The sequence below is a fragment of the Coniophora puteana genome (assembly GCF_000271625.1).
Source record: "Coniophora puteana RWD-64-598 SS2 unplaced genomic scaffold CONPUscaffold_3, whole genome shotgun sequence".
In the NCBI taxonomy this organism is placed as follows: domain Eukaryota; kingdom Fungi; phylum Basidiomycota; class Agaricomycetes; order Boletales; family Coniophoraceae; genus Coniophora; species Coniophora puteana.
In genome coordinates this window covers 1,866,323-1,888,780 of record NW_006913055.1, presented here as the reverse complement: position 1 = coordinate 1,888,780, position 22,458 = coordinate 1,866,323, and the positions used below count along the sequence as shown (strand labels likewise).

Below are 22,458 nucleotides of genomic sequence, written 5' to 3'. Positions count from 1 at the left end.
TGTAAGTGTCTAAGGGAGGGAGTGGATGCCTAGCTGGCAGGAAAGTTGATTAGAGGAATGGCGTGAAGAGCGTGTGAAAGGCTGACAAAACTACAACGAGTACGTACAGCGGACCGAGGTGGTGCTTAGGGGTAACGACAGCGAGAACTCAGTTATGCCAGACGATCATCATCACCACGACGGCTGCAGCCATGAACACCATGACCATGACCACGATAGTCCAGATGCTGGGCCAAAGGACAATTTGTATCCATATATTGATCGCCCAAACGTCGTTGCATTAAATGCCTCTGGTAATGGCCAAGACGTCATCAAACCTTGGGACGAGCGAAATAGCGACCAAGCAGTAAGCACAATCGATATACTGCTAGCCTTATGGCACTACATTCAACTAAAACATATAGTTCGTCGAGTCAGATGCTGACGACCAGCTGTAAGACTTCAGATTCATACAAAAGCCAGTGTTAAATATCAACTCATTCATAAGAATCATTCGCATTCCATTCACCGGCTCCGTCAAGCTACGGTCTGTTCTGCTCAAGGCAGGACCAGGTGACCTTATCCCCACGAAGATGGCCTTGGTAAGTAGTGGACCTTGGCTATACAGAAGCATTGCCTGATATTCTGGTAGTTTGCAAATCAGCCAGATCTGGATTTCAGCGATATTGCTGACAAAACTCCCGCACAAGAATTTGAAGTTGCACAAGGGAAAGAAATAGCAGAGTACACAGTCAAGTCCGTTGTCTATTAGCATCTGGCACCGTCGCGTCTCATGAAAACCTACAGAGCCGCTAAGTTTACCAGCACATCTTCGCTGACCATTTTCTTGTCTGAGGCGCAGGGTGGGTTTCAGTCGCGTGTGTACTATGTTGGTCTTTTGGGCCAATGGTCGGAGGTAAGCCGAGATTATAACAAGGGAGCTGCAATTGAATCGAATATCTTACATTGACTATAGCGGAAGAAAAATCCGATTATTACCGTTTACGAAGCCCAAGCTAATCCCGCGGATCATAAGAAGATACGAGGCATGACGGATATGTCAAGTACCCCGCAGATGTAAACAACCATGCACGAGCGGACCCTAGGGATGTCACCTTAGTTTTGCGGAGGTCTCATCCCCTGCATCCCAGAAGCATCATGTCGCTGCATGAACGACTGCATCATCTCAGGATTGACAGCTCCAATGCCCCCTGTGGCTCCGTTACTGACCATACCCTGTCGATTGGCGTGAGCATATGTCGAGAGAGGGACACGGAAGTAAAAATGTATACTTACCATGGAATGATTCTGTTGATTAATGGCACTTGCAATGACCTTGGACAGCTCTTGTAGAAGCTGCGGCGGAGTAAGTTGTTGGGTTTGAAGCTGATGCTGCCGGATCCGTTCCATCTGAGCGAGGACTTGAGGCCTGCGTGCCGGGTCTACTTGCTGGAGACGTTGCATGAGATCGGCCATCTGATTCTTCGGGTTCTCTGGCCGAGGAGGCTGAGAGAATCCAGTCAAAGGGAAGGCGGCTCCTATCAAACCGTTTCCCGGAACAGCGAACAGAAGGAGGTTCGGTGTCTCTGAACCAGATGGTAACATCCAGCTGGCTGTGGCATACTGAGAAATAACCCACATTGAGGATCAGATTGTTGGAGTAGAGTAGGATAACGCACCACACGTCTCTCACTCAGAATCTTTATCAGATTTTGAAACGATGGCTCGTTGATCTTTGGGTCTGAGCCAGGTGGTGTTACTGGTTTGAGTTGTACCAGAACACCGCTGGTCCGTCTGGCCCAAGTTTGAAACTCGGTGTTTCCAACGATTTGTTGTTGGGAGACGTGAAGGTTGAGATGCTTTGGCCAAGTCTCGAGTTTCCTGTAAGGACGCGCTTCGGTGAACAGCAATCTCAAAGCCAAAAGGCATCGACGTACATGTCCCCCATTCCTGCTATGGCAGCTGTAAATCGGGATGAAGCAGGCATTGGGGAATTCGATATCATTGCTGTCCAGTTGACAATACCTTGCCACCATTGAGGGACTTTGTTCGCTGCTTGCAGAGGAGCCTGGCCGGTCTGAGTTACCGAAGGAGGCGGGGCAGGCGGAGCGGATGGGGCAGCAGATGTTGAGGAGGAAGGGCCAGTCAAACTCTGTGGACGTATTCCTTGGTTATTGATGAGCTTCTTCATTTGTTCGGCAACATCTGGTGGCATTTGAGCAACATTCGAAGGGCCCGCCTGCCCATTGCCACCTGTGCGATTGTGCATGAAGGACAGTAGGGCCTGAGAACTTTGGGACGGTGGCTGAGTATTCTTTCCCTGAGCTTGAGCATCTTGTGGTAAAATGGAGGTCTCATTGGGGGGAGGGACTCCAGCTGGTACAGACGTTGAGGCACCATCTGAAAGCGCTTGCTGTTTTGCCGCCTGTCCAGCGGACTGACGAGCCTTTTGTATTGCTTCCCACTGATTTGCGATGACAGTTTTGAGTTTGTGTGCGAGCTGAAGCTTTAATGCCTGGTCTTTCCTCAGACTTTCCAGGACTTGAGTTTGACCTGCGCTCTGAGCATTTGCGATTTGCGTCTTGATACTTTCCGTCTCTTGTTCGAGCAACTTCAGTCGCTGTACAAGGGTCGCAAACCCGGCAGTGGATGATGTGGCAGCAGGTGGTTTGGGGCGGGCTAGGTCTTGGGGGCCAGACGGCTGAGCCTGGGAGTTAGGCTGGATCTGAGGATTAGGCTGGATCTGGGGAGTAGGTTGAATCTGAGGGTTAGGCTGCGTCTGGGACATAGGCTGCGTCTGGGAGTTAGGCTGAACTTGGGGGTTAGGTTGAATCTGAGGACTAGGTTGAGTCTGGGGATTGGGCTGAGCAGGCGCCTGCTTGGGGGTCGATACAGGAGCAACGGCTGGCGAAGCGGGGGAGGGCTTTGAAGGAGACTCGGAAGAAATGCGAGACGTTCGCTGCCGCTTGGACTCGGGACCTGAGTCTACTGGCTTGACTTCGCTGGGTCGTTTCACGTCTAGGGCTAGATGAGATGTGGCTATGGATTGTTTCGGGGACTTACGGCTTTTGATTGGAATGGGGAAGCCGGAAAGGTGAAGTGTATGCGACTTCCTGACGTTGAACCAGGGTTGCTGAGCATCCCCTCCCGATATCTTCGTACAAGCATCAACGCGTTACATTCAACGTTCAATCGCTGGTGACTTACTGCTGCTTGCAGCTCCTGAAACTGAGGAATTTGCTTTAGGCTTATCAAGTTAAACTTTATGTTCCTCTAGACAGGAGCATGAGCACACGAGTCTACCAAAGACTGACATTCTTACACTCTTTATCTCTGAGGCTAGAGAGTCCCACGTAACGGCATCGAGGTGGGGCAGAGTGTTCCATCTTGGATTTTGGCTGTCATCAGCTGGGGAAGCAGCGACGTGCACCAAATAGGATGTCAGAGACTTGGCTGCTGCTGGAGGGTTTGCTGCAGTCTTGGTGTAGGATTTGAGCATATCAAACAGCTGGACAGAGATATGTCAAAAGTTAGCAGGAAGAGAGCATGCGGACTCACTTCAATGGCAGCCACCATTCCTTCCAGTGCGCAAAGGCCTGCGCTACCTCCATTTGTTGTCTGTCCTATGCCGACTGCCTCTGGGTCTTCTTGAAGGACCTTGGTGAGTACATGGGGCGGGGTAAAGAAGTGTTTGGCCAAGAGTGGAGAGGGAAAGGCGTCTGAAGGACCATAAGTGACTAAACCTAGCCGAAACTCGAGAAAGGCTTGAGATCAGGATGGAGGGCAATGGGAATAGCTTACCTGGTAGTTAGTGTGTGTTTCCTGTAGACGCTTGAGCATGGGGGTTAAGTACTCTGTGTTAATGTGGGACCATTCCGAGCCGAGGACGACAGAGGATTCGATAACATAGAGAATGGCGATGAGATCCGCTGGGCTATCACCCATAGTAGCTGGCTGAAGTTGGAAACGGGTGTGAATTACAGTATATATGCTGATTATGAGGAGGAACAAGACGAGGAGCAATTGCTTGTTGGTAGCTGGTAAGGGGTACCGGTAACGCGTAACAAGCGCCGGGCCTGTACTCCCGAATCAGTGCAACCTGCCGCACCTTGAGGTACATATCCTGACGCAATTCATCTCATCTCATGTATGTCAATGTCAATGCGGACAGCTGATTTTGCGTCATTGACAAACCTGACGGATTGATCGATGCCATCTTACACACTCTCAAGTGGTCGTGCACCACCTGCATCTCATTTTCATACCGATCCACCAAGGTCTGAGAGTGATACTCAATATTACTGTGGATAATCCTACTTGAACTAAAAGCGCGAACAAAACCAGCTAACGAAACAAGTCGTAAGAATAAGTAGCGGACTCGTCAAAGGGAATAAAGTAACGATGATATCATGCTGAGTGTATACAAGTCTGTCCGTCAAACTTTCAAGGAAAGACCATGGCGTCTCGTGAAGAGTCCGTCGAGTAAGCATGTCAGTCAAACATGTTAGAGAAAGATCCAAATTCCGCCAGCCACACTGGCGATGATGCTCAAACCAGCTCCATACCATCCCCGAGATGGATTCCAAGCGGGAGCTGCGCCTCCAGAGGCAGCAATGGTGTTGGTGCCTACCAGGGCGAGCCAAGAGCTATACTGGAGAATGACGCCGGTGGTCGTTGGGTTTGGAAGAGCGGTGGCGGGGGCGGTGGGTTCAAAGGTGCCTACGCGCTGAACGTAGTTGCCGTTTGCATCGGTAGTGGTGTAGGTGAACGGGGTGGGGTCGCCCGCGTCGCCACCCTGGCCAGGTGTCTCGACTTGACCGGGATTAGGTGCGGCAGTGGTGGTAGCCGTGGCGGCCGTAGTGGCCGTTCTTACTGTGGTTGTTCCAGTAGCTGTTGCTGACCTTGCGGTGGTGGATGCAGGAATAGTGGAACTGGTAGAATCATAAGAGCGATTTAAAAATGAAGCAGATGGTGTGGGCATACAGTATCAGTGTGGTGGGGTCACCGAGGGCATCTTCGGTGACGGATTCGACTATGATATCGCCGTACCTTGGAGTAAATCAGATGGAGAAGAAGAGAGATACGAAGATAATGGCATACGCGTCGGTGGCGGTTACCCTCTGGCCATAGGCGACAGACGAGGAGAGAGCGAGGACGAGGAGGTAGACACACTTCATCGGATGAGACGGGCAGCGGTGCGGTGGCGAGCTGAGCGTCGAGGGTGACTGGTGGAGGAACGAGCGCCTACTCGAGCATGGAGTCTCGTCACCGCAGCCGCTAATAATAATAATATTAACAAGGCACCGATAGCAATGCCGCGGTTATGCCTATTTGTGGCAATCAGAATAGCCGAAAGGTTGCTATTTATGCAATTTACCATCGATATTTGCTAATCTTGTATTCCTCATTTTTTTTTCGTCTTGCCTGGGATGGGAGTGATAGATCGATTGCAGACCGCGTTGACGAGTCCATCTCTTCCTCCCGGCTGCAGGTTCTTTTCCGCCTCCGCCCCAGCGAGAATAAAAAAGAGGATGCCCCCCAAAAAGGCCCCCGCCCAGGAGAAAAAGCAGCTGCTCGGCCGTCCCAGCAACAACCTCAAGATCGGCATCGTAGGTTCGTCTCTTTCCATTCAGCCTCCGCCCCCAAAATTCATCTTTCTTCAGGTCTCCCTAATGTTGGAAAGTCTTCTTTCTTCAACGTTCTCTCCAACACCGGTTCGTACACTCCTCCACCCACCTCCCTTCATCCTCTAACCTTTTGTTTTCTCTATCAGATCTCGGCAAGGCCGCCAACTTCCCTTATGCCACCATTAACCCGGAAGAGGCCCGTATTCCCGTCCCCGATACCCGTTTTGACTGGCTTTGCGAAACCTACAAACCCGCTTCACGCATCCCTGCATTCCTCACTTGCATCGATATTGCCGGCTTGACTGCCGTAAGTAAAAAAAAAATACGAAAATTTCTTCAGCCCTCATGCAAAACCAATAGGGTGCTTCCACTGGTGCAGGTCTAGGAAACGCGTTTTTGTCTCATGTCCGTGCCGTCGACGGCATTTTCCAAGTCGTTCGCGCCTTCGACGATGCCGAAATCATTCACGTCGAGGGCGAAGTCAACCCTCTTCGTGACATGGAGATCATTCAGACTGAGCTCCGCCTCAAAGATATTGAGTGGGTGCAAAAACACCTCGAGGGAATGAAGAGAGGTGGCCGTGCTCTCGGAAACAACAGTCTTGCAGACAGGCAGAAGAAGGAGGAGATCGTACGTCCTCCGCTCTTCAGCGTGCCCTTTCCATTCAACTATATCAGGCAACAGTAGAGAGGGTTCTTACCACCCTTACCGAGGACAAGAAGGACGTCCGGAAGGCTGACTGGTCTAACAAAGAGGTGCGCGTCTGCGTTTCCTTTTGTTGCCACACTTTTGGGATGAAAAAGAGCATCTGCTCGAATAACCCAGCTCGTCGAGGGCGGAGTAACGCCCGTCCCTTTGAAATAAATTACTTCATGCTGATTTTACCTTGAACCTATGATGCATTGGGAATTGACTACTTACCCTCTGTTTGTACAGGTGATTAACGTTCCATCCGTTGCTTCTTGCAAGATGAAAAAGAGCATCTGCTCGATAACCCAGCTCTTCGAGAAGGGAGTAACGCCCCAACACTCTATGAGAACAAATCCTTTTCTGAACATGCTTATTCCCTTTTTACCATGATGCGACTGACACTACTCTGATAGGTGAACAATTTTGCCAACATCGTATCATGACTGCGTGCTTAAACGGAATGGCAGATCGAAGTTGTCAACGGGCTTTCACTGTTGACGGCGAAGCCTGTGACCTACCTCGTTAACCTTAGCGAGCGGGACTTTGTACGGAAAAAGAATAAATGGTTTGTTTTGTCTCTTTTTTTGTGGACCACCCTAATTGTCAGCCAGGCTACCGAAGATCAAAGCGTGGATTGACACAAACAACCCTGGCGATCCCCTTATTCCTTTCTCCGTTGCAATGGAGGAACGGCTGGTGGGGCTCTCCGATGAGGAGAAGGAGGAAGCCCAGAAAGAAGCTGGCGCTCAAAGCTCGCTTGGCAAGATCATGCAGGCAGGCTATTCAAGCCTTGAGGTTGGTGCTTTTGCGAGAGTGTTATGTTGGACGGTGTTGATCGTCCTTTCAGCTTATCCGTTACTTCACCTGTGGGCCAGATGAAGTTCGGGCTTGGACAATCCGGAAAGGGACGAAGGCTCCTCAAGCTGCTGGTGTGATCCAGTGAGTGGCTTGCGGAGTCCGCTGTACTGCTCGATGAGCTGACGTCTGATCAAAGTTCGGACTTTGAGAGCAAGTTCGTCTGTGGTGAAATCATGAGCTACGATGACTTGAAGGAGCACGGAAGCGAATCGACGGTGAAGGCGGCCGGGAAGCTGAGGCAGCAAGGCAAGCCCTACGAGAGTAAGTCACACCTCCCAACCTATTTCAATAGTCCGCTGACCTGTTTTAGTGGTCGATGGTGACATTGCCTATTGGAAATCAGGAGCATGAGCCTCTGATGAGAGCTTACTATGGGGTCGTAGATTATTAAACAAATAATGCCCATGTAACTAGTAGATCCCATTCAATGCACGCGGATTCGACATTGAGTGTAGCCACTGCGTCGTGATATTTGCACCTTTTTAGAGACCTTGAGTTGAAACTTGAGTGCGACTGCATGGCAGGGATGCGCCAGTTGAAATTTCATATTATGCCGCGATCACGTGGAGGAAGCCAGGGGTTGCCTCGTTCCGACTCCGAGTTATTGGCTGAAGTCATTGCAAGTCGGCGCCGGTCGACCCAACTGACTCGCCCATTTCTTTCTTTCTTTCCTCATTCCACGACAAGTTACGACCAACAAAATGGACACTGAACCAGAATCGCCCACTGTTGTCTCTCTAAGCTCTGTCTCCCCGCCTCAGGTCACATTCACCTCCACCGATGCCACCGAGCGGGATGCCGACGTGAGTCCTGCTACAGTTGAAGCCTGCCACCTGCCCACCTAACCTCTGCCTATAGTTCCTTGCGCTTCGTCTCCTGAATAAACGCGCTCGAATAAGACTCTCATCAGGCCCAGTCAACCTCGATGAAGCACCTGGTAAAGCAGCCTTGTTTTCCGTGGGCAACTCCATGGGATGGTTTGCTGCCGCAGTCTGGACTGACGAGGGCACATGTGCGTCCCTACATTCTTCGAGAACGAACTTTGACCTGATCAGAATCTAGCGCTCATCCTTTCTCCTCTCGCTGACCTCCGTGACGCCCTTTCGTCCGCACCCAGTGGGGAGGAACACCCACTCTTTACCCCACGACGTCGACTGTCGCTCGAGGGAAAGACGCCTGTCTTCGTATCTTTTGCATGCAAGGACACTCGAGTTCTTGTTGCCCTCGCTGATGGTTCAATAGCCCTGTTTGACGTTGACGCGCTTCGTACCACCGGAGATCAATCTTCCGGCCCTATTCACGTCTTCTCTCACTCAAGCAACGCCAAGATCCTGTCACTCGTACCGAACCCAGAAGACTTGCCAAATCTCGTTGCTGTATTGAGAGGAAATGCAGATTCCCCACAAGCCGTAGAAATTCTCGATGTGCGCCAGTCTAGACTGGTAACAGTCCTTCAGTCAGGGCAATCTCCAGAAACTAGCCCTTCTGCTCGTGAGTCATCTGTCTCTTTCATGTCCTATTCACTAACGACAACTGCGGATGCAGTGTCGTGGTCGCCCAAGGGAAAGCTTCTGGCTGTGGGTCTTCAAAGCGGTGATATAGTCACCTATAATCCCGAGGCGAGCCCGGTACTCAGGAACGTCTTTCCAAAACCCGAAGCCACTGGTTCCCTGAGCGCAATCTTTATCTCTTGGTTGACTAATTCTTCATTCCTCGTCATCTACGCTGCACGCGGAGCATTGGCACCCGACGCAGATCAACACCACTACATAGTCACTTTGGATTCGAAAACAAATGCGGCGACCAATGTTAAGCTGGCAAGTCCGTACCTCCCCTTCCCCGGTTTACGGCCGCCTGGCCCCTTCCCTGTTACCTTCAAGAACTGGGAGCCAGCGCAGTTCCTCATTTTCTTGGGTGACAGCACCTCATCTGACATAGGCGCCATAGCTCGGATCAACGCCGAGTCTGATGAGAGTTGGCACAACTTATCCCTAGAGGAAACCTCAACACCTAGTTTACCTTTGGACCAAGAGATGAATGATACTATACTCATTGGTCTCGATGTGGATCTGACCGGTACATCCCCGTACAACTACACAACAGCATCCGGAGAACCAGTCGAGTTGCCCGCTTCCCCCGTCATGTTTGCTTACGCATCCGACGGTTCATTGCTTGGTTGGCATGTCCTTAATGTTGGGGGCAAGGTGTATCCTGGCATGGTATCCAGCGAAGCAAAAACCGCTCTTGATGCCACCGACATGCAGATGGATATGCAAGGGATGTCTATGCAACCTCTCGAACAGATGGATAATCAAGCGACTCCTCCATCGCCTCCTCCCGAAGCCATCCCGGTGAAGCCCTCTGCAATTCCTCGGCCTGTGCAAGCGCCCACCTCTGGATTTGGTTTTGGACAGACTTTGAGTAAAGATTCACCCTTCGCAAACCCACCCCAGACACCTCCCACGTCGGCATTCGCACTATCTTCTGCCCCCACACAAGCCGCGGGAAGCGCAACGTCATCGGGCTTCGGTAAATCAAGTTTTGGTACACCGTCTTTTGGTGCTTCACCTTTTGGTACCTCTGCATTTGGCAAACCTTCTGCGTCTTCCTCTCCTTTCGGCAGTCAACCTGCTTCGTCAACGCCCCCGGCGTCGAGTTCGTCATTTGGAGGGTTCGCTTCATTTGCGGGCAAAGGTGCTTTCGGATCTTCCACACCAGCCTCCACAGGGTCGTTCACTGATATGTTGCGTTCAAAAGAGGGAGAGAGCAATGCTGATACTAGCAACGTCACAGCAGATGAGGAGAAATCAGATATGGACAGCGATATGCAAGCGACCGTACAACCGTCTCAGCAGCCAACGACGGCCTCCACACCAAGCTCGGCCCCTAGTCTGGCGTCGAAACCGGATGAAAGCGCCACACCCACACTGTCTCTTGGGCCTGGCATCGGGTTCGGGAAAGCACTCAACAAAGATTCGCCTTTCTCTAATCCTTCAAAGCCAATCAGCACTTCCGCGTTTGCACTCTCGGGAGACACCCCCTCGTCTTCTGCTACTGCTTCGAGCTCGGGAGACACTATCAAACCGAGTGCAACCACGTCAGCATTTGGTGCCTCCTCTTTCGGCACGTCTTCTTTTGGGGCATCGTCGTTCGGTAAGCCATCCCAAGGTTCGGTCTTTGGTGGTCAATCTGCTTCAACGACACATAAGCCTTCTGTTTCTTCTGGGGGCTTCTCGGCCTTCTCTGCTTCTGGCGGATCACCCTTTGGTGCGCCCGCATTCGGTGCATCAAGTTTTGGCAAAACACAGGGCTCACCCTTCGCTTCACAAGCCGTTCCAGCAGCGCCCAAACCTTCCGAGCCTCCATCCGGTGGATTCGCTGCTTTCTCAGGTGGCAGTACGTTCTCGGCTACCCCGGCTTCTACTGGCAAATCCTTCAGTGATCTTTTACGGTCCGATGACGCTAGCACGCCCAGAGATACTAAGGCCGAGACCAAGGCTACGGTCGAAACCAGCAAGGATGCCAAGTCATCTTTTGCATTTGGTTCTAGTTCTTCGAACAAGTCAGTATTTGGTTCGCAAGCGACATTTCCTTCCGCTTTTTCGCGCCCTTCAGGCAGTGCATCATCGGCGTTTTCTGGTTCAGAGGCACCAGTTTCTACAACGAAAGCTACGGGTGAGTTGCATAGTGCATACTGATTTTGGTTTCTATTGAATGTCCTTGCGTAGCTCCGAAAGAGGGGTCACAGCCCCCTGACTCAGGTGACGAACAAGGGAGCATCGAAGACGGAGAGTTGGACTCTGAAGATGAAGATTCCGAGGACGGCGAGGCGAGCGAAGACGATGAAGCGGAGTATGACGAAGATGAAGACGGGCTGCTTTCTCCCGAGTTAGAGTCCCAGATTGAGCAATCTTCCGCCAAAGCTACCCCTGCTCTAGCATCCGGGTTCGGTTTCGGGGGAAGTATCTCGACAAACTCACCGTTCTTGAATCCGACGAAAACGACTCCTACCTCCGCCTTTGCAAATGCACCCACTACGAAGGTTAACGAAGCGCCCTCGCAGCCCGCCTTTGGATCCTCGTCGTTTGGCCAACCGTCTTTGGGGAGTGGGCTATCAAAATCATCGCTTGGAGCTTCGTCACTGTCGACACCATCAGGCCCAACTGCTCCACCAACAGGTGGATTCGCCGCATTTTCTGGAGCAAACACACTCACAGCAGCTTCGAAGCCTGAGACGAAGTCTTTCAGAGACCTTCTTCGTACAAAAGGCTCGGACCAGAAGGATACGGAGAAGGGCAAATCTCCAGAAACATCGTCGCTGCAACCCGCTGGCGGAGACTTCACAGCTGGTACCAGTGCAGATTCCAAGAGTATCGCGAACGATCAGAAACCTCCTGCGAAACCCGTTCAACCTCCTTCAAGCTTACCTGCTACTCCATCATCACTGACGGATTCCTTCGGAGGACTTTTCAGCGGCAAACCATCAACGGAAGGTAGCGAACGTAAAGCTACGTCTGCTCCAACTCACCCTTCCCCAGCATTAACCCCAGCTCCTCGCTCCTTTACCGCCTCACCTGCGACGCCTAGTCCTTTGTCAAAGCAGCTCGACGTGGGTGCTTCTACTCAGGATACAGGTCCTGTCGCTTCGGGTACCACGGCACAGCCGTTTTCCGCATTTACTCCTCTCGCCAAACGCACTTCGGCATCTCCTGCTCCCGCAGCTTCGAGTCCTCTGTCCAACCCCTCCAATATGCATCTTCCGAATGGTGACAATAACATAGGCACGGTTTCTTCATCCAAGGCGACGGGCTCATCAAATCTATTTGGAAAGCCAGCCACTCTACCTTCGCAAGAAGGGAGCGCATGGTCCAAGCCATTTTCCGGCGCATTGCCTGCGACCCCGTCACAAACACCGTTGTTGCAATCATCCAAACCCGAGCATTCTATGTCAACCCCAGAAGCGCAGGTAGAAACAGGAATGCAAGCTGAGTGTACCTTACTATTTGTTACGCTCGGGAAGGACCTGGAGTCGGTCAGTTCGTTATTTTCGTCTGTCTCACATATTCTGACTACTCTTAGTTACGGGAGCTGGCAGGACGGGCTTCTCGAGAGACCCAAGAGCTTTCAAAGCACTCTCCTCATTTGAGCACCCTCCAGGACCTCACTGGGCCCCAAAAATTGCTCGTCGGAGACGCATTGAAATGTGGACAGCTTCTCAATGGGATTCAGGCCGACGTCAGACAGTTGGAAGAACAGCTTACAAGCATGCGCCGATCACTGCGCGGGCTCGAAAGCAGCATGCTCAAAGGTTTCTATCGCTTTCTTTCCAATGGTGATAACTGCGAACTGACAATTGCGCCACTAGCTGGGACTAGGAAGGAAGAGATCATTCGCTTCAACAAAGCCAAGAGTGATAAAGAGTTTGCCAAGATGCTAAAGGCAAGAACGCTGGGCCCAGAACATCTTGAGACTCAAGCACAGTTGCGCAGAGAGATCCGCGTACGTGTTCACAAGCTCCCGTACTGGTCTATAATGTAATCGCTTCCGCACAGGCGATTCGAGATCGCGTTCAGAAATTAGAAGATCATCTTCGTCTCTCAAAGAAGAGACTCGGCGAGGTCAAGACGGGAAGACCATCGCTCAAGTACGAGTTTCTTGTCTTTTGACGTATGCGATTCTGACGTGTTTGGGGCAACAGGGCGCCGTCGATCGATACGATGAACAGAGCATTCCGTAACATCGACACCGCAATCAACCAGCAAACTGCGAATGTCAATGATCTGAGAGATCGCCTCAATCGTCTTGCTATCACTGATAAAACTCGAGAATCTGGCCTCTCGAAACTGCCATCAAGGGAGGATACAGTTGCAACATCCCGCATAGCCGTAACGACTGCGGCGGCTTTGAATGTTGAGCGCTCTGCCCAGAGGCTCAAACGTGCCTTGCTGAGTGCTCGATCAGAGCCATTGCTCAATACGCAGGCCAGCTCGTCAGAGCCAATGTTCCCTCCGACGCCCGAGAAGACGGTTAAGACAGAGTTTAGCACGCCACCGCCATTCATGCCGATTCCATTTGCTTTCCCTGGCACACAACCGGAGTTCTCTTCACCACCATCGCCTTCATTTAGCAGCAGTGATGGGGCCTCGCCTACACGACATCGAACAGGAAGTGGCGTGAAGTATCACCAAAAGCCAATTCCTATCAAGAAAGGTCCAAGTCCCAGTCAATCGATGTCTGCACCGTCGTTTGATTGGGGACCACTTCCGACTGTGGCGCCGATGAGGATGCTTTCTGCCGATGTACGACACAAAGAATCGTGATTTTTTGATTACAAGCATTACTATTGTATAATTGAGGCCTACTAGAAATGATTTGATTGGTTAAGGACCAGACCACTGAGACCCTGTGGATAATTTTATTCTGAATGAGGATCGTGTGATTCGGGTTCGTCTGCATGACCGTTTACGCCGTCTGTACGCTCGAAGGGATTGTAGATTATCGATTCAAGATGTTGGAGGGCAGCCTTGGGGTAGAAGAAGACTAGTAAGGAGTATAGCGATTGTTGCTGGTGAAATCACTGCGCACCCTCCCTACTTCACTGAGTTCTTCGCCTTCGCCACCAGTGAAAGTCTCAAAGTTGCCGTCACTGGAGATGAAGGCATCATCCTCATCCTCATCGGACATGTTTGGGTCAGGATGAAGTGAAGCACAGAGAGACATGGCTTCGAATATATCTCCTACTGGTAAAGGAACAATGATTAGATGTTAAGTGAGTGCAAAGTGTGCGAGCTTACATGAGTTAGGATCCTGTGGGATGATGTTTAATTCTCTCATGGCAGAAAAACCCTCATCATCATTCGCCGGGGGGTGTTGGTTCTCGTCCGTTTCGTCGAGCTGACAGTAAATAGAAGGGCCAGACTCTGCGCGAGAAATGGCGTGGAGTGTTATTGAAGGGTATTGTATCTCAAAGCCCTTTCCGGTGGATGACACGAATGCCAGAGTCCTACAATGGATAGGATGAGATGATGCAGCCACAAATGAGAGGGTTGTTGATAAGTACCTTTCTGTGACGTACAAAACGCCGTTGGCTGCGTCTTGCGGGGAGAAGCCTTCGAGGGGAGGATCGAGGGTGACGGCGACATCGGGCTGCTGGTGTCTGAGGACGGCGGGAATGTCGCTGAAAGAGTCTGGGGTGGATGCGACCAGCTGCTGGTGCTCCTCTGGGGAGACGAACGTCGGTGGGGCGCTGATGGCTGTGACGGACGGCATATCTAACTTTTGGAGGAGATCTCAGTTTCCAAGATTCATCTGAGCTCAGACGCGTCCTGGCACATCACATGATCTCCACAGCACCTTTGATAAACGCCGGCGTTCTCTGAGTGACAACACCCAACACTGTCCTTGTTGCTAACCTTGTCTTGTCTTTCTTTTGCTTTTGTCCGTCATGAACGCCCCATCTGACCCCCAGACTGCCGCTCTTCTTGCCCATGTCGCCGCGCAGATCCAGCACAATGCTGCCTTTCTCGAGTCCCAGGGATACATATCCCCAGAAGACGCTGCAACCATGAACTCGATCGTTTCCAAGCTTCCAGTCACGGTTTCTATATCCTCTACAACCACTCACGTCCGCGTCTCTTCACCTCCGGTAGCTACCCACCCATCCGGAATCAGTGCCCCTCGCACTGTTCCCCCGCCTCCGCCCGTTGTATCTACTTCGGCCACCTATGTCCGCGCGCTCTGGGCTTACAACGAGGATGGTGCTGTACGTACATACCACCGTGATTAGTCAACAGGTGATCCACATGGCTGATGTATCATTAGGAGTCCAATGACTTGTCTTTCTCATCCGGAGAGCTTATCGAGCTCGTCTCTCAGAAGAACGCAGACTGGTGGTCAGGGCGAGTTAGAGGAAAGGAGGGTCTCTTCCCATCTAATCATGTCGAGAAAGTGGACTCCACGGCAGCCCCGTCTCCCACATCAACAGCTGTAACAACAGCCAAGAAGCCTTATAAGCCATTCGGAGCGGCTCTGCATGGAGCGGATACACCACCTCCGTCAACGACTGGCATAAACTCGGTCGGGCTCCAGCAGGCTCCGGGCCAGGCGGAAAAGAAGAGCAAGTATGGAAAGTACGGGAATACTGCAAGTCCATACAGATTCTTAGACTGCGGGACCGTGCACTGATATTTGTTATAGATGGCCCATTCCGCTGCCGGTGGTGTTGGGTTTGGAGCAGGTTTGTACTTGATTCTTTGTCAAGCGTGCAGTCGAGTAACACAGCCTTTCACAGGTTCTGCCATTGGCGGCGGTCTCGTCAGAGCCATCTTTTAAGTTGCGAGCTGCCAATGCTAATGTTATCATATTCTACTATTTATCACTGGACATGATCCATGGGGTTCTGTCTGGACTGTATTTACTGTGTATAACTGGAGGACTCGGAGAACATTTAGCTTGTGGATTTGAGGACAATCCTGTGCGAGTCGGAGATGTGACGTAAGCTAGACATGCATGGCACGTGAATCGGTCTCAGGCTAGCGCGGTATCTCGGTCTACCAAGCTGGGCAGTGACGACCGGAGCACAGCGTCATTCCCTCCAACGCCGACGTCTCTGCCCTGCCTCACTCATCGCGCAGTACCTCCACGCCTCTGACGTCTGCTGCGCCTATTCTTGTGCCCCCGCAGTATATATTGGCCCTCACGACCTCACGATCACATTCACGATCTCAACCCCTGCTCTCGTTATCATAACATAACACCATGCCATTCATGGACACCCTCCAAGGTGGCCTCGACCGCATCCTACCCAAACGCAAAGCCTCGGCAATACCGTCTGTCCTATCGGGAGGCGTTGCCAATGGCGGCGTGGTCTCGTACGACGACGATGTAAGTCCATTTGAACCGCAGCCTTTTCTTCCTTTCCTCTAGTTACGTAATACTATGCCTTGTTCTTCTCCCTCTTCCGAGTCCTTGCATGGACCAGAGGACCGGCTACCTCGTCTTTCTCCTCTTCGTTCCTACAATATGGGTGCTCTCCCTATGGGTTCATACTCGTCTGTCCTTCTTCCTTCGCATTGCTGACCCATGTCATGCGTTCATAGATGATCATTTCCAAGCCAGCCATTATCTTCCATATTTCACAGTCATTTTTCAACTTCCTCGCCATGGCTTGCTTCGCTAGCGTAGCTGCTTTTCAGGCGAAATGGCACGTCGGACCATGTGAGTATTCCTTTGTTAGACACTGATAACGACGCTGATTGCCCATATCACTCAGCTGGCCTATCGGGCTTCGCCATCGTTCTGTCGGTTCTCGGGATCATTCTACCCCTCTTCATGATGTTCGTTCCCGTCGTGTACGAGAAATATGATCGATTCGCGCGTCTTGCGCGTGCCCTCAAAGAGCCACGCGTCGGTTTCATCCTTACAGGTGCCGGGTCCACCTTCAGCTTGCTCATAGCGTGCGCACCAACCCATCTACCTCTAACACATACTCAATCCGTCATATAGATTCATAACCACGATATCAGCTTGGACCGAACCTGGATGCAAGGACGCCAATAATGATCCCCACGCAAGCCTCGGCGATGACTTCAAGAATGCCCTTCCGGGTTGGTGTGATACGAAGAAAGCAGGAGCTGTCTTTTTCTGGCTTGCAGTCGGTATGTCCATTCAACACACTGGCTTGGGCACTTGGAGATGCTCATAACTCTGAAAGCGTTCTGGATTGCCTCCGTTGTTCTCCTTGTCATAGATTGGCGCCGAGGTAACCTCCGACCGGCTGCTCGTCCACGTGACCCTCCTTTCACTCAGCCCGACCTCGAGGAGGGCTCAGAGCCAGAGGAAGAGCCTGAGGAGACAGGAGCGTATCAGCCTGTCACTGCGCCAGCTCCTTCATCACGATACGACAACTCGAACACAATGAGCTCGCCGTTTGCTGATTCAAATCGCTACTCCGGTGCTGCAGGCTCTGGTTATGCAACCCCGCCATCTGCCCCGCGACAAAGTATCGATGCATATGGCGCGTTCTCCGATCCCGCCCCATCTGGATTTGGTGGTGTCTCGCATAACTATGCACCGGCTGCTGCCGACTCTGCAGAACCCCCGCAAGTCAGTCGGACGATGCAATATGCTGACCCATATGCGGCAGTCCGTGCGTCCCTAGGAGCACAACAAGGGCCCCCAAGCTATTCGGGATACTAGTGAAGTTACTGTTTGCATATGTGTATTGCTAGTCAGATCTACGTGTCATCAGATAGTCCATACCCTTTTCTTAAGTATCAAATTTGCTGTTGTTCTAATGTGTCCATACCACGACTATGTTGTCTGAATGTTGTCTGATTGCAGTACTGCATGTTTCATGATGATTTGCCTGAGCTGGTGAACTGTCCTTGGTAATTGATCTCTCATTACTGTAATTTGCCGAGCATTCACCTGTGGCTTGTCCCATGTCTCAAGTACCTGGCAAGCGGACTTAAGTGGCACTGTCCCACCTCTCCAGCAACTAACAAACAAAATGGGACATTTGGAAAATAGCACAAAAATTCCTATCACTGTATAAGACAGTGGGTTTGGAGGGGAACTGCTAAGGTGCTGTCGGAGAATCTCTAAGTCCATTGCAATGACGTGCCGTTTTGACACACTTCACCACACATATCACAATGCTTCAAAACACAGCTTCCAGGGATACAACTAGGTAGGGCTGTTACAGTAGATCAAAATAAAGCTTGCAGAGTTGCAATATATCGAGAGTCGCTGCAATACGTCGGAATAACCCCTATCAGAGTTGCATCAAACAGAGCATTGTTGTTGGAATGCGATTGAAAGGCAAGATTCCCTGCAACTTCATCAATAAGGCATACCTGCAGCTTGACTGCTTGTAGTGGTCAAGGCAGGCCTTCTGCTTCACTGTGTATCTAAGCAACATGCCGGCAGACTGAGGCAAGACAGTTGAGTGCCCCATCTGCTTTGAGCAGATCAAGGAGAAGGGGATCAGCTGACACACAAAGGCATGCACCAAGAAGCAGTGCCGTGAGGAGGAGGATAGTGTATACATGCAGTCTTTAAGGGAAAGTAAGCACTAACTTGATTTATGGAGTCAACTTTGTATTATGTTTCAATCTTGCAAGTAGATCTAACTGCTAGTATTATTAGGACAGGCACTGGCAGCTGCAGCTTTAGCATCTTTGGCAGCGGCGGAAGCAGGAGAACATGTAGCTATGAGCTCTAGCATTGTGGGACCATCACAGGCCAATGATTCTTTGCCTGATTTTGCCTCTCGCCCCCCAGCAAATTGTCTGTTTTTACACCCAGGCAAGTGTTTTTCCTCTAGTTACTCTGTTATCATCTAACCCAAAGTGTTTGCCTAATTATAGCTGCAGCTCCTCCACCCCTACCAGAGGAGGATTGGAACTACAACAAAGGTACAAGCTTCTTAAATGATCTTCGGGATTCACAAACTTCGCGTGAGTCTTGCTTTTCTGCACATATATGATTCTTCTCCAAGTCAGAGCTGATTGCACCCTCAAGCATCATCGTTGCCACAAGACCTATATAATAAGGATGACATATGCATCAAGTATCATCCTCACACTGAGATGTCACCTGACATGACACCATTCTCGCAGTTCTCCCGAGACCACTTCCCCAAACCCTGTGCGGACAATAAACGTCTTGCCCCATGGTGCCCTTTCTGCTCTCAGCTGGACTTTGAAGTTGCCGAGCTCACGCTTGAAGTGCTGCTGACCAAGGAGCAGACTTTGCGCCTCATCAAGCTCATTTGTCACGTTGCGGATGAGTGGGAAGATTTCCATCTCAAGGACTATAAAGACTTGCATCAGACTTGGGACACTGTCGGAAAATGAGTCACACTGGTAACCAAAGCTCTTTACTTCTCGTTTGTATATCTACCTGTTGATACAGTACTGATAACCCATGCAAGTGAAGAGATCGCTCAAGTCAATTGCCCGAGGCTCAGGCGATGCGTGAGGGGAGTGCTGGGGAGCATGCTTGGTAGCATAAACATCATACACCAGTTGGAATAAGTCCTCTGCTGCATCATACTCGGACTTTCCTAGTTTGTTAAACCAGTTAAGTCGCATAAATGGGTGACATGCTGCAGATGTGCAGAAGTGTCAAGACACAAGGAGGGAAAGGGGGCCATAGCAGTGATTGTGAATGTGACATCAGCTGAAGCGCATCCTATAACAGAAAGTCTACACACCGACAGCAAGAGTATTATGCTGACACCCTTTTGCAAACTCATAGTATTTTGTCAGCTTTGCTTTGCCAGTGGCTGCAGCTTTGCGGATGTCAAGGCCAAAGTCATTGCTGTGGATGTACATTTCCAGATGCTCCTGCATTGTTACGTAGCTTGGCAGTACCCATGGAAGTGTGGGGTCCTGCCCAGTACAAATCAAGCGTGTTGTAGTTGTAAATGGCTAGTGACACCAGCATAAGGCTAACTATGAATGAAACAGAACAGCTGAAGTGCACCTGAAGCAACACATGAAGTGTTGTGATCTGCTTCCAGTCATCGGGAGAGATCGAAAACTCCGTGGAGAGCTCGTCACATTTGCTGACCCACATGTTGATTGCCTGAGTTTGAGTGAATGTGAGCCTATGTCTTCAAGCCAAAACAAAATGTACTTACCCTGTGAAGTGCCAGAGCATGTTCCATCATTGCATGTGTTGAGTTCCAACAAGTACGAACATCCTGAACAGGCATGAGCCACCAGACGGGGTATCCATTTGCAAGTGTTATGTGGGGGGTATATATCCATGCAGTAATCTCACGAAACGCTTGTCAGCAAGCCGGGGAGCTGACAATCTTAACGACTATGACACAAAGCTAATAGATTCGGAAAGGTCAGACACAAGATAGTCTATGCCTTGTTGAGAGTGAATACTCACCTTTGCGAGAGCTGACTGATGAGACTTCATCCCTGCCAAGCTTACCAGAGTATCCACCTCATCAATGCCTGCATCTCCATCCTCAAACATGCCAGACTTGCTGTAATCATCTGATTCCATGGCTGCCAGGTCCTTGTTGTCAACATCTGTGTTGTAGTTAACAGGGAGATGCTTGTTGAGCATTTTAGTTTCGCGCGGATGAGTGTGAATGCGCTGATGTTCTTTAGCTTCATTTTCGGACTACATTTATACTAGTCTAATGTTTGTATAGACTGCTAGGAGCTTTCTCCTTTGTGTTTCACTAATATATTATTATGAACTCATGCATAGCGGCTCGGATTGCCATCGAATCTTTCTCAGGGGCCTCCATTGACTATTCAGGAGGTTTCTTAGTAATCGCTCCACAGAGGAGCTTATTCTGCAGTTCCAACGCGGTTCTAGGCCATGCCAATATACCCGACGTCTCGGACGCGTTGTCAATGACATGAGGATGATTTCTCATTCCCAACACTCCCCCTCAATCCGAGCCCATTCTGAACCCTTCTACGTGCTTGTTATGCCTTGGTTTCGGGAGAGGTTTGGTGAGTATGTCTGCCATCATTTTATTGGTCGGACAGTACTTCGTTTTTATATCACCATTTTTGACTCTTTCTCTTATATAATGATGCCTTATTTGAAAATGCTTTGTTCGTTCATGGAACTCGGGGTTTTCGGATAACAACAGGGCTGATTTATTATCTCCATATATCGTCGCCGCCTTCTTTTGTTTGTAGTCCATTTCATTTAGCAAGTTTCTTATCCACATAGCCTCTCGGGCTGTGAATGACATCGTAATATATTCAGCCTCTGTCATAGATAACGAAACAGTGACTTGCTTCTTTGATCTCCATGTGACAGCTGCCCCAGTCAACATGAATACATAGCCAGATACGGATATTCTATCTGATTGGTTTGCAAAATCCGAATTGGAGAACACGTCCGGTCTGATCATATATGTTCGGCATCAAATCCGATCTCATCGGTATACCCTTTTAGGCTCAATTTCGCTTTTCTGCGGTAGATTATTCCAAGATCTTTTGTGCCTGATAAATATCTTATTACACGTTTGGCAGCCGTCCAGTGTGTTAAATCGGGATCTGCCGTGAAGGCACCAAGTCTATTTACGGCAAAGGCTATGTCTGGCCTTGTTGCACACGCGGCATACATTAAGGAACCGATCAAGGAAGCATAATTATTGCTTCAGTTCGCTTCTCCCGGCGGATCTTTCGGGGATAAATTTGTTTTGACGTCCATTGGCGTTGCCACTTTGTCCGCGTTTTTGAGTCCCCACTTTTGTAGAACAGACTCTATGTATTTCGTTTGTGTTATTTTTAGTGTGCCCTTTGATCGGTCACGTGTAATTTCTATTCCCACAATTTTGCTTGGTTCACCGAGATCAGTGAGCTCAAATAGAGTTTTTAATTCTTCTTTTAGCTCATTCATGCGATCTTTAGTTTTAGCAAATAATAATAGGTCATCAACCCGAACCGTAATAATTTCACACGAGTTTGGTGTTTTCCGAATGTATACACAGGAATCCGACGTTAGGCGTGTAAACCCTTTTTCGGTTAATTTCTGGTTTAATTCTATGTTCCATTCTCTTCCAGATTGTTTTAATCCATATAGAGTTCTTATTAATTTACAGACACGTTTTGTGCCGTCCTCGAAGCCATGTGGCTGTTTCATGTAGACGTCTTCTTTTAGCTTCCCATATAGGTAAGCGCCTTTTACATCCATTTGTTGGATTTCCCAGTCTTCTGCTACTGCTACAGCTAATATTATTCTTAGCGTTTCTAATCTTACCACCGGCGAGAATGTACTAGTATAGTCTAGACCGGGGATCTGGGAGAACCCTTTAGCCACTAATCTGGCTTTGTATTTTTGGAGTTCCCCTTCTTTGCCATATTTTCGTACAAAGACCCATTTATTCCCGATCGCTTTTCGATCAGTGGGGCATGGCTTCTTTTCCCACGTGCCATATTCCACGTGTTGGCCGAGTTCGGCTTTGATCGTGTTTTCCCAATGTGGCCATTCTGGGCTACTTTTGGCTTCTTCCAATGTTTTTGGATCGTCACTTGCCATATTTGCTTCGTTAAATGCCAAATATATATATTCTTCTATAAGCAGTTGCCCATCATCCGGTTCTTCTTCGGTGAATTCAACAAGCTCAGGGATGGGTTCTCCCTCGTGCATTTTATTATAGTCATGTGTTATTTTTGGGTGTTTGCTTCGCCTGGGTTCCTGGATTTCTATATCGGGATCCAAGGTTCGCTTTTTTGAGTGTGAAGGTGTGTTTATTGGTTCTGTGGGAGTATAGTCCCCCTCGCGCCGAGCATCCGCAGAAGCATTTTCCAAAGAG

General features: G+C 50.0%; 9 protein-coding genes across 9 annotated transcripts; 5 read left to right on the top strand and 4 right to left on the bottom strand.

Annotated features, from left to right (window-relative positions):
* Nucleotides 1–154: 154 nt before the first annotated feature.
* On the top strand, nt 155–1,060 carry CONPUDRAFT_88473 (DUF1000-domain-containing protein; the record flags this gene model as incomplete). The annotated part of the gene is made up of 6 exons (XM_007767760.1): nt 155–346; nt 405–433; nt 488–581; nt 632–735; nt 787–895; nt 956–1,060. 6 exons carry the CDS (start codon nt 155–157, stop codon nt 1,058–1,060), a joined length of 633 nt encoding a protein of 210 aa, XP_007765950.1.
* Nucleotides 1,061–1,095: 35 nt separating this feature from the next.
* Nucleotides 1,096–3,924, bottom strand: CONPUDRAFT_71012 (uncharacterized protein; the record flags this gene model as incomplete). The annotated part of the gene is made up of 9 exons (XM_007767237.1): nt 1,096–1,215; nt 1,276–1,602; nt 1,659–1,860; nt 1,917–3,003; nt 3,043–3,133; nt 3,187–3,252; nt 3,302–3,487; nt 3,538–3,732; nt 3,781–3,924. 9 exons carry the CDS (start codon nt 3,922–3,924, stop codon nt 1,096–1,098), a joined length of 2,418 nt encoding a protein of 805 aa, XP_007765427.1.
* A 336-nt stretch (nt 3,925–4,260) lies between these two features.
* On the bottom strand, nt 4,261–5,218 carry CONPUDRAFT_163367 (uncharacterized protein). Its single transcript, XM_007767759.1, has 3 exons — nt 5,080–5,218; nt 4,963–5,028; nt 4,261–4,910 (listed from the first exon to the last, which is right to left on the bottom strand). Exons 1-3 carry the CDS (start codon nt 5,154–5,156, stop codon nt 4,484–4,486), a joined length of 570 nt encoding a protein of 189 aa, XP_007765949.1. The 5' UTR covers nt 5,157–5,218; the 3' UTR covers nt 4,261–4,483.
* A 292-nt stretch (nt 5,219–5,510) lies between these two features.
* Nucleotides 5,511–7,505, top strand: CONPUDRAFT_88471 (uncharacterized protein; the record flags this gene model as incomplete). Its single annotated transcript, XM_007767758.1, has 10 exons — nt 5,511–5,592; nt 5,643–5,693; nt 5,753–5,913; nt 5,967–6,236; nt 6,284–6,361; nt 6,764–6,861; nt 6,908–7,091; nt 7,144–7,235; nt 7,291–7,415; nt 7,465–7,505. 10 exons carry the CDS (start codon nt 5,511–5,513, stop codon nt 7,503–7,505), a joined length of 1,182 nt encoding a protein of 393 aa, XP_007765948.1.
* Nucleotides 7,506–12,233: 4,728 nt separating this feature from the next.
* On the top strand, nt 12,234–12,692 carry CONPUDRAFT_50999 (uncharacterized protein; the record flags this gene model as incomplete). Its single annotated transcript, XM_007767141.1, has 2 exons — nt 12,234–12,462; nt 12,520–12,692. Coding segments are annotated over 2 exons (402 nt in total), but the record flags the coding sequence as incomplete, so codon positions are not given.
* An 877-nt stretch (nt 12,693–13,569) lies between these two features.
* Nucleotides 13,570–14,423, bottom strand: CONPUDRAFT_151209 (uncharacterized protein; the record flags this gene model as incomplete). Its single annotated transcript, XM_007767757.1, has 4 exons — nt 13,570–13,694; nt 13,754–13,894; nt 13,949–14,157; nt 14,230–14,423. 4 exons carry the CDS (start codon nt 14,421–14,423, stop codon nt 13,570–13,572), a joined length of 669 nt encoding a protein of 222 aa, XP_007765947.1.
* A 128-nt stretch (nt 14,424–14,551) lies between these two features.
* On the top strand, nt 14,552–15,624 carry CONPUDRAFT_163364 (SH3-domain-containing protein). The gene is made up of 4 exons (XM_007767756.1): nt 14,552–14,916; nt 14,976–15,296; nt 15,351–15,390; nt 15,445–15,624. The coding sequence occupies exons 1-4, from the start codon at nt 14,599–14,601 to the stop codon at nt 15,483–15,485; spliced, it is 720 nt and encodes a 239-aa protein (XP_007765946.1). The 5' UTR covers nt 14,552–14,598; the 3' UTR covers nt 15,486–15,624.
* A 501-nt stretch (nt 15,625–16,125) lies between these two features.
* Nucleotides 16,126–17,351, top strand: CONPUDRAFT_49632 (uncharacterized protein; the record flags this gene model as incomplete). The annotated part of the gene is made up of 5 exons (XM_007767061.1): nt 16,126–16,194; nt 16,253–16,370; nt 16,426–16,609; nt 16,659–16,810; nt 16,867–17,351. The coding sequence occupies 5 exons, from the start codon at nt 16,126–16,128 to the stop codon at nt 17,349–17,351; spliced, it is 1,008 nt and encodes a 335-aa protein (XP_007765251.1).
* A 2,012-nt stretch (nt 17,352–19,363) lies between these two features.
* Nucleotides 19,364–20,243, bottom strand: CONPUDRAFT_151206 (uncharacterized protein; the record flags this gene model as incomplete). Its single annotated transcript, XM_007767755.1, has 5 exons — nt 19,364–19,588; nt 19,644–19,745; nt 19,801–19,863; nt 19,944–19,985; nt 20,061–20,243. The coding sequence occupies 5 exons, from the start codon at nt 20,241–20,243 to the stop codon at nt 19,364–19,366; spliced, it is 615 nt and encodes a 204-aa protein (XP_007765945.1).
* Between the last annotated feature and the right edge of the window lie 2,215 nt (nt 20,244–22,458).

Excerpts from the sequence above, each read along its gene's own strand:
- CONPUDRAFT_163367 (XM_007767759.1), bottom strand. The coding sequence starts at position 5,156 with ATGAAGTGTGTCTACCTCCTCGTCCTCGCTCTCTCCTCGTCTGTCGCC. Across the intron at positions 5,029-5,079 it reads AGGGTAACCGCCACCGACGC|GTACGGCGATATCATAGTCG; the intron begins GTATGCCATTAT and ends ATTTACTCCAAG. Across the intron at positions 4,911-4,962 it reads GACCCCACCACACTGATACT|TTCCACTATTCCTGCATCCA; the intron begins GTATGCCCACAC and ends TGATTCTACCAG.
- CONPUDRAFT_163364 (XM_007767756.1), top strand. The coding sequence starts at position 14,599 with ATGAACGCCCCATCTGACCCCCAGACTGCCGCTCTTCTTGCCCATGTC. Across the intron at positions 15,297-15,350 it reads ATGGAAAGTACGGGAATACT|ATGGCCCATTCCGCTGCCGG; the intron begins GCAAGTCCATAC and ends TATTTGTTATAG. Across the intron at positions 15,391-15,444 it reads TGGTGTTGGGTTTGGAGCAG|GTTCTGCCATTGGCGGCGGT; the intron begins GTTTGTACTTGA and ends AGCCTTTCACAG.